The 16929-nt window shown below is 42.9% G+C and overlaps 1 protein-coding gene across 1 annotated transcript in view; it reads left to right on the forward strand.

Annotated features, from left to right (window-relative positions):
- The first annotated feature begins 7352 nt into the window (after positions 1-7352).
- Positions 7353-16929, forward strand: part of LOC115760738 (protein grainyhead) — a 43193-nt gene continuing 33616 nt past the window's right edge. The window contains exons 1-2 of the mRNA XM_030702214.1: positions 7353-7701; positions 7810-8959. Coding sequence (XP_030558074.1) covers positions 7587-7701; positions 7810-8959 — 1265 coding nt within the window. The 5' untranslated portion in view covers positions 7353-7586. The remainder of the gene's footprint in view (positions 7702-7809; positions 8960-16929) is intronic.

The raw sequence follows: 16929 nt of genomic DNA on the forward strand, positions 1-16929 counted from the left end.
TCGCCTGCACAGACACGAGGCGCGCGCGCACACACACACACACACACACATAGAGAGCAAAAGAGAGAGAGAGAGAGAAGGCGAGCAGCGACTGCGCAGCAGAGCAGCAGCAGCCGCAACCGAACCGACCGCAGCGACGGCAGCAGCAGCAGCAACAACACATTCAACAGTTGAACAATCTCCAATTGACTCTTTGGGCATTATAGCCGAGCTCAACGTTCATCCGCGACAAGTTTTTCGTACCTTTCGTGCAGGCGAGTTACACATTTTTGCTTTGGCTCCTCAAAAAGTACATTCGCAAACGCACAACAAATTATTAACAAAAATTGCGTCAGCAGAGTTGCCAGCACAGTCGAAAAACTCTGCGAAAATTTGTGATATTTAAGTGAAGTAGAAAAGAAGAAGAAGAAAAAAACATAAAATACAGAAAGAAACGTAGAAAAAAAACACACACACACACACACACAGAATTCGTTCGCGTTCGTTTCGCGTGTGCATGTGTGTGATTGCTTGTGTATGTGCATGTGTGTGTGTGTGTGAGTTAGTGTGTGTGTGCATGAGTGTGGCTCTGTCGGGCCCGCTGCTGCGTGTGCATGTGTGTGCGTGCGTGTGTGTGAGTGCTTGTGTATCTGTGTGAGCCAAAACGAGACGCCATCAAAGCTGAGCAACAGAAATAAAATTCAAAATAAAAATTGTGATTAATAACAAAGCAAAAGCAAAGAACAACAAAAGGCGAACGCGCTGAGAAAAAAGCGCGTAAACCAAGCACACATACACATACAAACAGGCATACGTATGTATGTGTGTGTGTGTGTGTGCGTTTGTATATACAAAATACTAAATATACTAAACAACCATAAAGGCGCGCTCACAATGAAAAATGTATAAACTGTTAACAACAAAAGTGCAAAAGCAACAACAACAGCAGCAAAAGCAACAACAGCAACAGCAACAACAACAGAGAGACGCAAATGCTGCGCGCATCCGACACCGCCAGCGCCGCCGCCCCCGCATGCTACGCAGCCGTGTTTCGTGTACGTCGTGGCAATTAAAAAAGTTTTATGCAAAATACGCAAATCAAATGTTAATGCTGTGAGCTGTGCATGTGTGTGTCTCAGTGTGCGTGTTAGTGCCTGTGCCTGTGACTGTGCCTGTGTGTGTGCGTGAGTCTGTCCAAAATGCACAGACGCCCGCCAGCAGCAGCAACAACAGCAACAACAACAACAACAACAACAACATTCAACTCCGACGACAAAGAGGCCAAGGAGTCGCACATTAGAAGCTCAAAAAGCCAAAGCACACAGCTCGCAGCCAGGCTTTGAGCCAAGACGCATACCACAGCAGCGCAAAAGTGGCGAAAGGTGCACCCACCAACAACAACAACAACAACAACAACAACAACAACAACAACAGCAGCAACAATTCCAGCAGTCAGCCACGAATTAAGCGGGCACCAGCAGCAGCAGCAGCACACACACACATACACAGCATTAACGGTGTGTGTGTGTGTTTTTTTTTGTCGGTTTTTGTTTGGCTTTTTCGAACATGCCGCCTTCCAGCGCTGCCGCCTTCCAGTGATAGTGTGCCATAGTGATCGATCCTTAGGAATTGTAGTGCCAAAATTCCAATAAAACAACACAACTACATTACGTTACGTTTTTACCTGTGGACTGGCGCGGACAGCGGACAGCTGCATACAAAAGAAATATGTAAGTACCAGTTATAGCTCTACTACACAGAAGTAATTATAAATGCATAAAATGCAACACTGCGCTCTAAGCCAGGCTTTAACGTAACGCAACAGCGACATCAATAAAAGCCAAATATAAAGCACCCTGTAAGGTGCGCGCAGACGCTGTCAACGTCGCAGCCGCGACGGTAATAGGCAATAGTGTTGGAGAGTGCGCAACAGCGTGTAAGAGAGATAGAGAGCGCAAGCGCGCGTGTTCGTTCGGTCAGACAGCGAGCGCAAAGTGGGAGCGAAAAGGGATCAAAAGGTGTTGTCTGTGTATGCGATGCCGATGCCGCCGCCGCCGACGCCGCTGCTGCTGCGGGCTGCTGCCAGCGTCTCAGTCGACTTGTTCGAAAATCGAAGTTACTGTTGTTGTTGTTGCTTTTGTGTTTTTTGATTACGTTTTCTCGTGGCTTCTTGTATCGTTTGGTCTGTGACTTCGTTGACTTTGGCTTTTGAGCTGCTGCTGTTGTTGTTGCTCTTTTTGTGTGTTGTTTTTTTTTGTATTATGTATTATTCTTTATACTTTTTGTTAGTGGTCCGCACATTGATGATGGCGATCAATTTGGGGCTGCGATTATGGTACAGTAAAATGAACAACGTCGCTGCTGCCGTCGCTGTCGCTGTCGTCGTTGTCGTTGTCGTTGTCGTTGTCTTGCGTTAGCCACTACGCAGCACACACACACACACACACATACCAATGCATAATGACACTCACATGTGCACGTCAGCTTACACACACACACACACACACACAGAGACAAAGAGTCGGGGCACACTTAACCCACACAAAAGCCAAGGCGCGCCAAAGGTGGGCAACCGAAAGGGGCTTGGGGCGGGCAGTTAACTTCGTGAGAGAGTTATTTTATTTTCGTGTTCGTGTTAACGTTTATTGTTTTTCTTTTCTTTTTCTGCGTTTTTCTTACCTTCTCTGCGCTAACTCTGGCTCTGGCTCTCAGTCGCCGTCTCTGCGCCTTTGCTTTTTCAGTTGGGTTCGTGTAGTTATTGATGCCCGGCTCTGACCGATGGCTTAGGGTTAGGTTCGTACATTTCTTGTCTTTGGTAACGCTGTCCAGGGTGCTCACACACACGCACACACACACGCACGCACATGCATGTGTCTGTATATGAAATGACCGTCTGGGTCTAAATTATGTCAAATCTAGATGGGATTCCAAATCGTATTGCTTCGAAACGATTATTCCTCTATCTTTGGACCCCGGCCCTGGCTAAGTTGAATGCGTATGGCGTATATTAAGATTCTATAATAAAAACAATGCACAGATTAAATTTCTAAAGTGAATAAATTACAAAAAAAAGTTGCTTTTCACTTAATGTGTAAATGTTGTATATACTTATATATATTGCCGCTGGGAAAAATTATGTTTTAGCCAATTTGAAATACATGAGAATACTTGAGAAATTTATATGCCAAAGATATTATTATATTGAACATTGATTAAAAAAAAACAAATACAATTATCTTTGCCGTGAAATATATACATATATCTGATGTATATATCATATATATCCTATACTGATATATATATATATCTGATTTACATATATATCATATATGTCTAATACTGAGATTTATATCTAATATGCTTTCAAGATTCCATTCCCAAAAACCTCGTTTTCCTAGCGCATATTACCCGGCCTTGCCCGTGGTAAATTTGGTGATTCAACCCAGTCAAAGTCCTTCACATCGGGAACCTAAAGTTCTCAGTCAGGCCATCAATCAGTCAATCAATCAATCAGATGTTTACGAAAGTCAAAGGTTTAATGCAAGAACCTTAATTTTTAGTTATTCCCTTTTTTATGTTTTATAGCTGGAAAGACATTGCTGAGCTTCCTATAGAATTCTGTAAAAATAGCAACAAAAAAATATTCCAACAAGATTTTATACTATCCAATATAGCTATATATTAGGCCATGTTATAACTGACGCCAGAAATTGTTTAAAAACAAAGTCTAAAATCATTTTTGGTAAGATTAATATGATATAGGGGCTAACTAAAAACGAAGTATAAACTAAATATAAGAAACTTTTATTTTAAATTGTTTTTAATTTTGAATTTTTTTTGAATATAAGATGTTTTAAAAACCCAACGAATTAGATCAAAGAAAACATTCTATAGAATCGTCTGTTTTCTGATATTAGGCAAAGGAATGTTATGAATATGGAATGGGGTTAGAATAGGGGTTAGAAGCTCCCGACATCTAATATACATTGGATTAAAATGGGATTCAAATAAACGAATCTAGAATGTATATAGAATATTAAATAGTTGGAATATTATGGAATATATAGGCTAGTCTGACTTTAACTGGAGCATTCAGCATAGAAATCGAATCCTTAGCTTCTCATAGCCAAAAGATGCTCGGAATTTGTTAAGACCTAACACTTAACACTTAGTTTATCCGCAAATCTGTTCTAAATTGAAATGGGTAAAAGTCGCAGAGCCCCGCCTCAATCTCTCAATCTCTCAAACTGACAATCTGACAATCATACAATTTGCTTAAGACCAAGTAGACAAAACAGTTCAGAATCAGATTTGGCTCAAGTTCTCTTTCTTTTATTATTATATCTTTGCTGTTGCTCTTGAAAGTACTTTCTGGCTAAATGGCCAAAAGCCTCGCCAGCTCGAGGGGCACTCCGAGTGGGAGGGGGGGGGGAGGGGGGTTGACCCCAATTCGGGCAGACAGCTTTTGGCTTTGATATTGATGTCGTTTTAATTGTTTTCTAATTGCCAGCAAATACGCGGCAGGTAAATCGCATTTGAGTATCTGTCGCCTGCGGCCTTTGGGGCCACGTGTGCCGGGTGCCAGCTTGTCAGTATATTGACCGGTTTTGCGCGGTCACCGATGCAGCCGCACCCCCAGTGCACCCACCGAAAAGGTGTGTGCGAGTGTGCGAGTGTGTGCCAAAAACTAGTCTATAAGCGCGCCACATGACACTGACCTCACCTACTAACGGAACAAGCCAGCCCAGCCAGCCCAGCCAGCCAGTGAGCCAGTGAGCCAGTGAGCCAGAGGAGCAGACGGTTAGACACGATCCGCAGACGCCGTGGAACGCGTCTCACTCTGACACAGCTCGAACTCGAAGTCGAACTCGAACTCGAGCCGGTTGAACTGACGAAAAACAAGTTTATCCACATCCCCAACAGACACCAAGTCGCATGAACTTTGTTTGTTTCTTCTTCTTCTTCTTATTGTTGTTGTTGTTGTTGTGTTTTATCAAACAATAACTGGCAGCGAGTGGACGTGCCACCTGAACCTGATGCAGGGGCCAGGCAGGTTGCCAACTTTTTGTGGCTGAACCAGAAAGTCCGGCAAACGGCAACTTCTGGATTAGGTCAAGGATTGACTTGTTGTTGTTGTTGTTGTTTCCGACTACCGGTACCTGTTCTAAAAAACACCCAGCAACAACAACAACAACAACAAGTTGTTGCCACTCGTTGCTAACGTTTCGTTTCGCAAACATGTTTGCTTTTGCGTGAAATTCTGAAACTGGCCGCAACCGAAATCGAAATCGAAATTCATCCCAAAAAAAAAACACACACACACACACACACACATAAAAACTGGACTATTCGAGCTGCTGCTGATGGATCTGGTGTAGCGGCATTTTCTGGCTTAGCTACGTTTAATTTCCAGCTGTAAACAAAACAAAACAAAACAAAACACAAATAAGCAGCGGCCCAGCGTCGCGCCGGCAGCGCTGCCAACTTAAGCTCAGCTGCTGCCGCTGCTGCCGCTGCCGCTGCTGCTGCTTCTTTCCACCTGTTGTTGTTGATGTGATGAGTTATGCAGTTACACGTTTGACATTTGCGAAGGAGTCAAACTAGTTCGACGGGCACGTGTGTGCAGCTTTTGTTTGGTCTGTCCCTCCGCCTGTTCCGTCTGTTCCGTTTGTTCCACCCTTCCCCGCCACCCTACACACGCACACACACATACACATACACACACACACAGAGACTCACACTTGTATTTCGTCTCGTTTCTGTTTCCGTTTCGGTTTCTGTTTATGTTTGTTTGCATGTTTGTTCGCTTGCAAATCGTTCAGCTCAACAACAACAACAACAACAACAACAACAACAACAACAACAACAACAACAACAACAACAACAACAACTCATCGCATTATCGACTCATCGGGGAAACCGCCGCCGTTTGAACCCGTTCCACATTCCACATTCCGTTTACGTTTCGTTTTGTTTTTATTATTTGGTATCCCCCCCCCCCCCCCCCCCCCCCCCCCCCCCCCCCACACACACACACACAGACACCTCGCCCAAGCCCAACAACAGCCTGTTGCTCATTTTTGGAAATCTTTTAAGTTTTCAAATTAAATAAAATTAGTGGAATGTGGCAAAGTTCTTATTTATTCTCCAAGAGTATTTAAACCTAATTTAGTTTTCCTTATTTAAGTTCTTCAAATAGGTTGTTTTTGAGCTTTAAATTGGGCCTTTTGAATGTGATCTAAGCTTTCAAATGTAATAGAATATGAAATAGAACATTAACATGAAGAGAATATGATGCAATAGTTATTATATATTTTCGAAACTTATCAATTTTATTTTCCCAAATAAATTTCTCTCGAACTTAAGAGTATAACTTCGAGAACAAAGAAGCTCAAAAGCTCGAAAAATTTAAAATTAATAAATATTATTCCAAAATAAACATTATTACGTTGAGTAGTAAATATAATTATATAATAAAAAACATGGAGCAATAAATATTATTCTATAATAAAGCAATAAATAAATATTATTACTAAATAGCTTTAAGATTTGGCAAGCGAGTTAGTTAGTTAAAAGCTTTTGCTATTTTTTATACCCTGAACCCATTAAAAATGGGTATAAGGGTATATTGTATTTGTGCAAAATCCAAATGCATGTAACAGGCAGAAGGAACCATCTCCGACCCCATAAAGTATATATATTCTTGATCAGCACCAATAGCCGAGTCGATCTAGCCATGTCCGTCCGTCCGTCCGTCCGTCCGTCCGTATGTATGAACGCAAGGATCTCAGAACCTATAAGAGCTAGAGACTTGAAATTTTAGATATAGATGCTCCTAGCTCCCGCGCAGATCGAGTTTGGTTCCGATAACCGATAACTTGCTCCGTTTCCAAGCAATTGATAAAATTGATCGATATCGATATCCTGTTTTTTGGGCAATTTTGGTAAATAATAAGAGCTAGAGTCACCAAACTTGACATATAGCTTCTAAAATAAAATATATATATATATGCATTTGATGTTGGAAAAAGAGGGTTCAGGGTATACTCTAGTCGGGAGCTCCCGACTAGAACCTCTTACTTGTTTTTTTATATTTTCTTTTTACAGTCTCGCATATTTGAATGTTTTATAATACTAAACAAAGTTCATTTAAGCTACCTAACTAAAATATTTGTTTGTTTTATGCTTTTATCATTTCAGCTAATTACAACGTGAAGGAGCTAGTTGTTACCCAAGTTCCTTAGTGCCATAAAATGCAATATTGAAGCGACAACGAGCAGAGCAACAACAACAACAACAACCACATTTACAACAACAACAATAACAACAACAACAAGTGCCTTCATTCAAAACGTGATAGTGATATTAATAATGTTTATATACTCGTAACAACAAAGCTTGCCACTAACAACAACAACAACAACAACAACAACAACAACAACTTGCAACACCTGCAACATCTTGCAACAACAACTTCGAATGCCATCGCCATTTGCCAGCCGCAACAACAACAACTCAAGTTCAAAGTTCAAAGTCTTCCATCTTCATTAAGTTTTGAGTCGCCGCAGGGGCGACTTTTTGGGCACACTGAGCCGTACATCTAGATAATGTCCACATCCACGGCGACAACGAGCGTCATCACGTCGAACGATCTATCGCTGTCCGCCCACGCACACGCCCATACGCACGGTCACGCCCACACGCACACGCATACGCACACCCTGCATTCGCATCCCCATCAGCAACAACAACAACATCAGCAACAGCAACAGCAGCAGCAACAACATCAGCAGCAGCAACAGCATCGCCTGGGCGTGGGCGTAGGCGTCGGCGTCGGCGTGGGCGTGGGCGTGGGCGTAGGTGGCCATCTGAGCGACGCCTCACTGTCGCCCATACAGCAGGGCGCCAACATAGTCGCCAGCAGCAACAGCTCCCCTTTGGGCCAGAACGGCGTGCCGCTGCTGACCACGATGCATCGTTCGCCGGACAGCCCCCAGCCGGAGCTGGCAACGATGACGAACGTGAATGTGCTCGATCTGCACACGGACTCCTCCAAGCTCTACGACAAGGAGGCGGTCTTCATCTATGAGACGCCCAAGGTGGTCATGCCGCCGGATGGCAATGGGGCCGGCAATGGAGGCGGCGGCGGCAACGGCGGGCCCGGCTCCAATGGCGGCCACGACGATGGCCAAGTGATAGACGCCCGCATCGCGGCACAGTTGAGCACACAGCACCTGACGGCGACACAGCAGCAGCAGCAACAGCAACAGCAGCAGCAGCAGTCGGAGCATCAGCCGCTGGCCAAGATCGAGTTCGATGAGAATCAAATTATACGCGTGGTCGGCCCCAATGGCGAGCAGCAGCAGATCATATCGCGGGAGATCATCAACGGCGAGCATCACATCCTGTCCAGAAACGAGGCCGGCGAGCACATACTCACGCGCATCGTCAGCGATCCCTCCAAGCTGATGCCCAACGACAACGCGGTGGCCACCGCCATGTACAACCAGGCCCAGAAGCTGAACAACGAGCACCATGGCGTCTATCAGACCTCCCCGCTGCCGCTGGACGCCTCCGTGCTGCACTACGGCAACGACAATGTGATCAAGACCGAGGCGGAGATCTATGAGGATCACAAGAAACATGCCGGCGGCTCCATTATCTACACCACCTCCGATCCGAACGGCGTCAATGTGAATGTCAAGCAGCTGCCGCATCTGACGGGCGTGCCCCAGAAACTGGATCCCGAACTGTATCAGCCGGACAAGCACATCGATCTGATCTACAACGATGGCAGCAAGACCGTCATCTACTCCACCAGCGACCAGAAGGGCCTCGAGATCTACTCCGGCGGCGATATCGGCAGCCTGGTATCCGACGGCCAGGTCGTCGTGCAGGCAGGTCTGCCCTATGCGACGGCCACCAGTGGCACGGGTCAGCCTGTTTACATTGTGGCCGATGTCGAGGAGCATTTGCAGGGGTGAGTCTATCAAAATATATATTGAAATTAAAGTTAGAATTGTATATAGGTTTTCCCAAATAGGGTTTCCTTTTATCCATTCTATTTTGTCTATAGTCAAATTCGTTTTAATCAGCTTTGCCTAACAAGCTTTATATTAATCTTAAGTAGATTTAAGTTAGTATATAGTATAATATATAGCATACTATATATATGTTACATATAGAATTCTAATAGCAAGAATCAGCCTTATCCTTGCTGTTAGAAATCTTGGGAGATTGTTTTATGATAAAGGTTTTCGTATCTAACCAAAAAGAAATTGTCGCTGTTTCGGTTCAGGATTCGATTCAATGCCTTGACACTAAATTCGATTCGTTTATCAGGGTTTCCACATGTTATATATTGGGTTAGAGTCCTGATTCATCTAAATTGTGACCAGATGAAGTGAATATGACAATGTTCAAAATATTACCATAAGAAGTGAATCGATATTTGTCCTTAATTGGATCGATAAATTTAAGACTTTTTCATATCGGTAAGAGACTTTTATCTTCAAGTTCTAAAAGGTTCTAAATGCCCGTATATTAGACAATATAGAGATAAATAAGTGGGATGCCACCGCCAGGGCTGCCACTTGACGCGATTTTCTAATATTGTAGAATTGGTTTGTTCTGAGTTTTCGTAATTATCTCTTGATAACTTTCAATTGCGACTCTAAACTTTTCATAATGGGCATGGACTAGTCTAAATAGAGCTATACGAAGATGGAGATATATTAGGGATAGGGTTGCCACTTGGTAAACTTTGTGTTAGTGAAAAATTTGTTTGATTTTGAGATTTCGTAGTTATCTGTTGTTGCCCTTCAGTTGCGACTCTTAATTTTTATCTCTAGTATGTCTTAGTCTAGACAGAGTTATTAACAATAGGGTTGCCATCCCCCATATTTGTATACTTATTATTGTTAAATTTGTTTTTGCTCTAAGCTTTCCAAATTATTTCTTGACTACTTTCAATTGCGACTCTAAACTTAACTCACAGCTGGGGAATGTTTCAGCTGGAGAAAGACAGGGGAATTATTAACGATAGAGTTGCCATTTGGCCCGATTTTCTTGGCTTGATTTCGATTTTCAGCTTTCGATCAGATATGCAAGCACGATAAATGATCGATTGATTTTGCTTATTAAACACAGCTCGCATGTGCGAGCCCAGCCCACAGATCTTATCATAAATCTTGGCTAATTGTCGCACATGCATGAAGAAGAAGAAGCTGCAACAGCTACAGCTGCAACAGCTGCAACAGCTGCAACAACATCTTCATTGGCATTGGCTGAGAGTTCGCTGTCGTTTTGGTCCTTTTGGCATCAAATGTTTCGTCATTTGCATTTCTCATGCATTTGAATTAACCGCTGTCCGTTTTACTGTTAATTATTGCGATAGCCAACAAACACTAACAAGAGCAGCAGCAACAACAACAACAACAGCAACAACAACAACAACAACAACAACAACCAGCAACTAGCTGGAACGCCAGCGCATTCCCCCTATTTTAACCATGGCCCGAACATTCGGCCCGAGCAAGCGCAATCGCTGGCAATCCTCAGACCCCATTCCCAAGGCGAATGACAGCTTCCGTTGTAACTGTTTCTACTATACGTTATTGCAACAACAACAACGGCAACAACAACAACAACAGCTACAACTCTGGCATTTGGCGTGCATCGAATCTGCAAGTAGGCGAGAGGCTAATAATACACAGCCAAAGAGGCAGCCAAAGAGCCTCAGCCGCAGTCGCAGAATCCACGCGGATGTGCCACAGCCGCAGCCGCAGCCTGGCAATTCATTTTGGAGCAGCCGACGCCATCATCATCGTCGTCGTCGTCGTCGTCGTCGTCGAGCTTTTGGTATGCGCAGGTAATAAAAATTTGAATATAAATTAATCTAATAGAGAACCGTTACGGCTCGACTGTGTGGCAAGCGCAGCACCTCGAGCAAGGTGCTGCCTGCTGCCTGCTGCTGCTGCAACACCAACTAAGTCATCGTCAACCGAATCTGCATGCGGCAACAACAACAACAACAACAACAACAACAACAACAGCAGCAGCAGCAGCAGCAGCTTCTTCTAATGCCACGTCGATGGTCATCCTGTTATAGCGGAGGCTGCAACTGCGTCTATGTCTGTGGCTGCCTCAGCTGCATGCATGTTGCATGCACGCCAAGGTCCATAAATAACGACAAAATTGCGTTTCCGCATATGGACGACGCTCTCTGGACTCTGTGTGGACTCTGCAGACGCCTCTGACGTTTGGCATGCTGTTTGACCAAGAAGCTGGCCCCAAAGACTTTGATGACCGTTCTTTCCCCGCCCGACTCCCTGCCTGTCCGACTCCCCGCCTGCATTCTAACGAACGCGCCACATTGGTTGACTGCACCCGGCCTCAACCTCGGCCTCCATCTGCCTCCATCTGGCTCCATCTGGCTCCATCTCAATCGGCTTGCGTGTTGGTGTTTGCCTCGCATGTTGTACAGTTGGTTTTTCTGCCTTCCTTGATATGTAGTCGTGGTATTTGGCTACAGTTTCTGCTAGTTGGGACACTTTTTTTGCCTAATTTTGATACCCTGTGCTGTCAACTGATTGAGTAGGGTATACCGATTTTTGAGAAATGTGCTCTGCCTCTCATTGAGATTATATCAAAGACTGGTTGGCATAAAAAATTGAATATGAGGCTGCATTTTTCACTTACAGGGTATCTTTGACTCGATATGTTAAGAATAGTAACATAGTACATGCTAATAGAAGGGTTTTTTTCTATTAAAGTATTATATAATTAGTTGATTTGAATGTTGCAAGTTTCTTTCAAATTTACAGGGTATCTAACAGTCGTTGTTCACTATAATACTGTTATGTTTATGTGCCTAAGCAGATCTCACTCGGGCATTAAATCTCTATGTTTTGTCAACAACAAGTTTCACCAAAATTTTACAGGGTATCTCAGAGTTAATATTCGATCAAACTGACTTAAAATGAATGTGTGCATATTTAATTACATTTGGCGCTCTAAATGTCATACAAAATAGAAATTCTAAGTTACTACAGGGTATCTAGCAGTTTTGTATTTAAGCATCAACTAGCTTTTCACAGAGTATCTAGCAGTCAATGATCTTATAGATCAATGATAGATTCTTTTCAAACACTTTTATAACTTTTCATAGGGTATCTGCTAGTTGAGACTCGGCTAAAATGATGTAAAATACAACTTATAAACACTGCTACAGGGTATCTTCTAGTCGATATCCCATTAAATAATTGCATTATATTGCAAATATGTTTGATAGATTCTATTCTACTTTTGCGAGCACTTCAAGAACTTGTTACAGGGTATCCAGCAGTCGCGACTGCTCGCCCCTTTGGTTTTAGGGACCGCGTGCAGCGGGTATCAGCTGCATTCGTCTGCGTGCATCAGTCAACGTTGACCTTTGCTGTTGCCGTTGCTGTTGTCGCTCTTAACATTAACTGCAAACCCTTTCCCTCCTATCCCTCCTCTCCCTCCTCTCTCTCTACACCTATTCAGCATCTGCCTGTCACCACGTGTCCTACGTCCCTTTTTCCATGGTTCGCATAAATAAGCTGCTTACATGCGACTACACTGCGCAACATGTTTTAAGCTCGCCCAACCTCTCTCTCCCCACACTTGGAGCTTTGCAAGCTTGATGAAATGTCAAGGCATTTGTGACGAAAGCTTTGACGATCGAAGCGCCAAGCGGCAGCAACATTTATTACCCACATTATTCGGTTGAGTGCAAAGCAATGCACGATTATCAAGAAACATTGGATAGGTTTATTTATTGCTTAGGCTCCATAAAAAAACAACAACAACAAAATGATTTTACGGCTTATGCATTTTCATTAAAAGCGTATTGTGCAAGAGGTACACAGACAGACAAAGATATTCGTGCTCATATAACATAAGATCCATCATCATTGAAGTCTCTCCTAAAGTCGATTTTATAATTCAATTAACGATCTAAAGCAAAGTTCGCTGCCCACAGGCTGACCACCTGTCGTCTCAGGTGCAGTTAATTTTGTGCTCTCAATAAAGCTTTCCATTATTTGGTAACTTTATGACTGTTCTCAGCACGAAAGTCTTTGATCTAGGAACAGTTTTAATTACTAAATATTGATCTTTACGCGTGCTTATGGAGAGCACTAGAGAGTAAAGCTCGTGTGAATTAAGCTTTGAGCTTTTAATACGTTCGCCTTTCTACGACTGTTCTGAAAGTCCTTAATCTATGCACAATTACAGTAAAGTTTAGGTAAAGTCAAGCTGGAGAGCAATTGCAATCGAAATTCGTTCCCAGCTACTTTGCTAGTCTTAACTTTTATTTTAATGTAGCGCAGGACTGTTCTCTTCACAAAAAGCTTTCGTCTATGCAAAAGCGTAGCTAGGAACAGTTTAACTTAAAACTGTGTACATGATCTGGTGACCTTTTAGTTTTGGGTAGAGCAAGAGTACAGGAGAGCATTTCAAGATTTTGCTCCTTCCGGACTGTTCTCTTTCGAAAAAGCTTAGACCTGGGAACAGTTTTTGTTTGAAGCAATTTCTCTGCAAAATATTGAACACAAATTAATAAATTTGATTAGACTGTCTTTTTGTTTTTATTATCAAGTGCGTTTTCACTTATTTATTTAGTGCCTATTTAAATGTGCTCTTTACAAAAAGCTTTGATCTGAGAACAGTTTTATTTTGGAACAGTTTAATTTCGCCATATTTAACAGATATTATTACCCTTGATAAGACTCTAGTTTTGTTGCTTTAAATAAATTCCTCTTTAGTTATCAAAAATGTTAGTGCAAAGTGCCCCACTTTTGTTGTGCAGTGTATTTTGTTTCTCATACGGAAACCACACAAATTGTGTTAAAATGAATTGCACTTTATGAAATTTCCATGCCATATATAAGGATGCCCTTCAAGATAGCCTTCCTTGTGGGGCGTTCGCGGTCATGCACTTACACTCGGACACACACGCGCACGGAATACACACACACACGCACACACACAGGCACAGACACAGTCAGACTGTCCGGCAGGCACACCTCATTTATTTAGTTACTTTCACTTTAGTGATCATATTAAATTTCCGAGCTGCAAAACATATTTTTGCCAGCTATTTTGTTTTTTTCCCTCACATTTTTTATTCAATTTTTATTTTTATTTTATTTTAATATGACATTTTAGTCACGATAAAAACGATCTGTGCGCGCGTGTGTGTGCGTGTGTGTGTGTGTGTGTGATGGCTGCACAGTGCTGGCCAGCAAATTATCGACACCTTTTTTGCTGCCGCCTGAAATGGCCGAGAGTAAACTGTGACTGTCTTAAATTATTTAACCTGTAAGCGCATTTCGTATTGCATTGTTTTTCTTTGTTATTGGCTTTGCCTTTGCCCCGATTGACAATAATTCAGTGGGTTTATTGTTAACACACACACACACGTACACACAATCAGATACTTAAGCACACCCAATCACACACCCATCGGAAATGGAGCATTTTGATTTGACGAAGCTAGCTGCAAGCATATTAGCTTTGTCACACAACTTGTAACGCAGAAGTAGAAGAAGAAGGGATTCTCAATCAAATATCATGCTTTGATTGATGTTTGATTGATTCGAAAAGCTTAAAGCTCTAGAGCTTTCGTCCTTGTCTCGCTTGCATGATGCTTTTAAAGAAAAGCAGTCTGAAATCAAGCTTTAAATGCAATTCGACTTAAGGAAATGACATTTTCGACTCTTAAGCTCGCAAATTAAAGCTGAAGGCTCTAGGGCTTTAACCAATAATTGTAGAAATCAACAGTAACTTTGGTTTTAGGAAGCTTTAAGTATCCTTAAGCTTCAGTACTAGCAACTTTCCACACTACTAACAACTTTCTGCAAGCGGACGTTCAAAGCTCATTGACCAAGAGCTTTTTCTCTTACAATCTCTAGATTTGCATTCAACTTAATCAAGTTGGGAGAAATAGATAAAGCTTTTATTCGTTTTAATCAAGTTTAGAGACAAATCTAAAGCTAAGACTATGAAGTGCATAAACAGTTTTTTTATGAGAACACATTTTAATGTAATTTAATATTTTTTAAGTGAACTCTTTGGACCCCGCAAGTTGCAAGTTCTGAATGATATAGCGACCCGCAGCTTGTAAGGGCAGCAGAGCTTCGGCGTGCAACAATTGTCGTTTGCTTTTTGTTTTGCCTTGTTGTTGTTGCTGTGTTTTTCTCGTCTCATTTTTATTATTATTAATATTAAAGGTGCAACAGCGTTTGGACATTTTGATACAAAAACAAACCTGTTCACCTGCGCAGTCTACCTGCAGCAGCAGCAGCAGCAGCAACAACAACAACAACAACAACGATGTCGAGCGAGACAAGAAAGAAACATGTTAACACAATTCAACGTCGTACGCTTTCGACTGTCGTTTGTCGTCAGTTGTTGTTGCTGTTGTTGTTGTTGTTGTTGTTGTTGCTGTTGTTGTTGTTGCTGTTGTTGTCTCTGCTGCCGCTGCTGCTGCTATACTCTACTACTCCACATGTACATATATTGTGAATTGGCGCTACAAGTTTATCGAACGCTCAAAGTGGTTTTCAGTTGATATCGAAAAGCCACAAGGTCGACAACAGCATCAAGTTTATACACACACACACACACACATATATATATATACATAGATATATATATATTTTATTTTTTATTCTTTTTGGCCGAATAACTGAATTCGTATCAGTGCCCGAGCTTAACTCGCAACGTTGCCAACAGAACGCGTCGCGCGCAAAACCAAAACAAAAAAAAAATCCAAAGCTTAGCTCGAAAAGGAATATAACAAAAACTCAAAAAAAAAAAAAAGACAATGTGCTTCGATAACAGTTTCAATTACATTACCAAACGGGCGACATGAGCTTAACAGGCAGCCGCCGCAGCACCAGAAGCAGAAGAAGACGAAGAAGCAGCAGCAGCAGCGCGACGTTTAACAGCTGCGCGTGCGCCATTTCCAATAGTGCAATTGTAACGGGACTTGTAACTGCTGCACATCATGCAGGATGCCAGCAGCAGCTATGCCATATCCTACACAGACTGGATAGCCGAGTCACGGTAGTAGCAGCAGCAGCAGCTGATGCGGCGTTCATGTGCTGCGACTGACCCCCGCCCGCCCACTAAGCGGTTAATTCTTGTGCGTGTGTGCGTGCGTGTGCTTGTGTAACATAACATTGTAATATGCTGTAACGTTTTGTTGTATGAAAAGCTCTTAAGCTAAAAAGCTTTTAATGCGCTCATTCATTTGGCTGTCGCGCAGGCGCACGCGTCTCTCACTCCCTCTCTCTCTCTCTCTCTTTCTCTGTGTCTCTCTTGCTCTCGCTCTGCGTCATTTTTTTTCAATATGGCCGCTGCGCTATGCGTTCGCTGCGACTGCGCTGCTGCTGCGGCTGCTGTCTCTGCCGTCTCTGTTGTTGTTGTTGTTTCGTTTTTATGTCTTTGCTGTAGCTGTTGATAATATTGTAGTAATTAATGCGATACGAATGAGAAATTTATGGCCCCCACGCCCGAAAAAAACAAAAAAAGAAACAAAAAACAGAAACAAAAATTAAATAAACGCTTTCGGCTTTGGCCACGACATTTATTTGGAGAGTCTGCGTCTGCGTCTGCGTCTGCGCTCCGCGCTCTCCATTTGCATAAATGATGAGCTGATGTTGTTGATGCTGCGCAGTTTTTCCAATTGGAACAGCTGGGCGCCGCCATGTGTCGGCTTTTCCCAATCAGACGCAAACGTTTCTCACACTCGGCGACGGCCCTGGTCAAATCAAAAAAGGATGCACGCATTGTGGACAAATTAATGGACCTAGGCTCGCCGTTGTTATCCTTCGTTTTGGCTGCTGTAGAAATGCGCAAGCAGCGGGCAGCGGGCAGCGGGAGACGGGCGACGGGCAACGGGCAACGGGGTGGACCGGG

The sequence above is a fragment of the Drosophila novamexicana genome, unplaced genomic scaffold (assembly GCF_003285875.2).
Source record: "Drosophila novamexicana strain 15010-1031.04,08,12 unplaced genomic scaffold, DnovRS2.1 tig00000462-arrow-pilon, whole genome shotgun sequence".
NCBI classification, from domain to species: Eukaryota; Metazoa; Arthropoda; class Insecta; order Diptera; family Drosophilidae; genus Drosophila; species Drosophila novamexicana.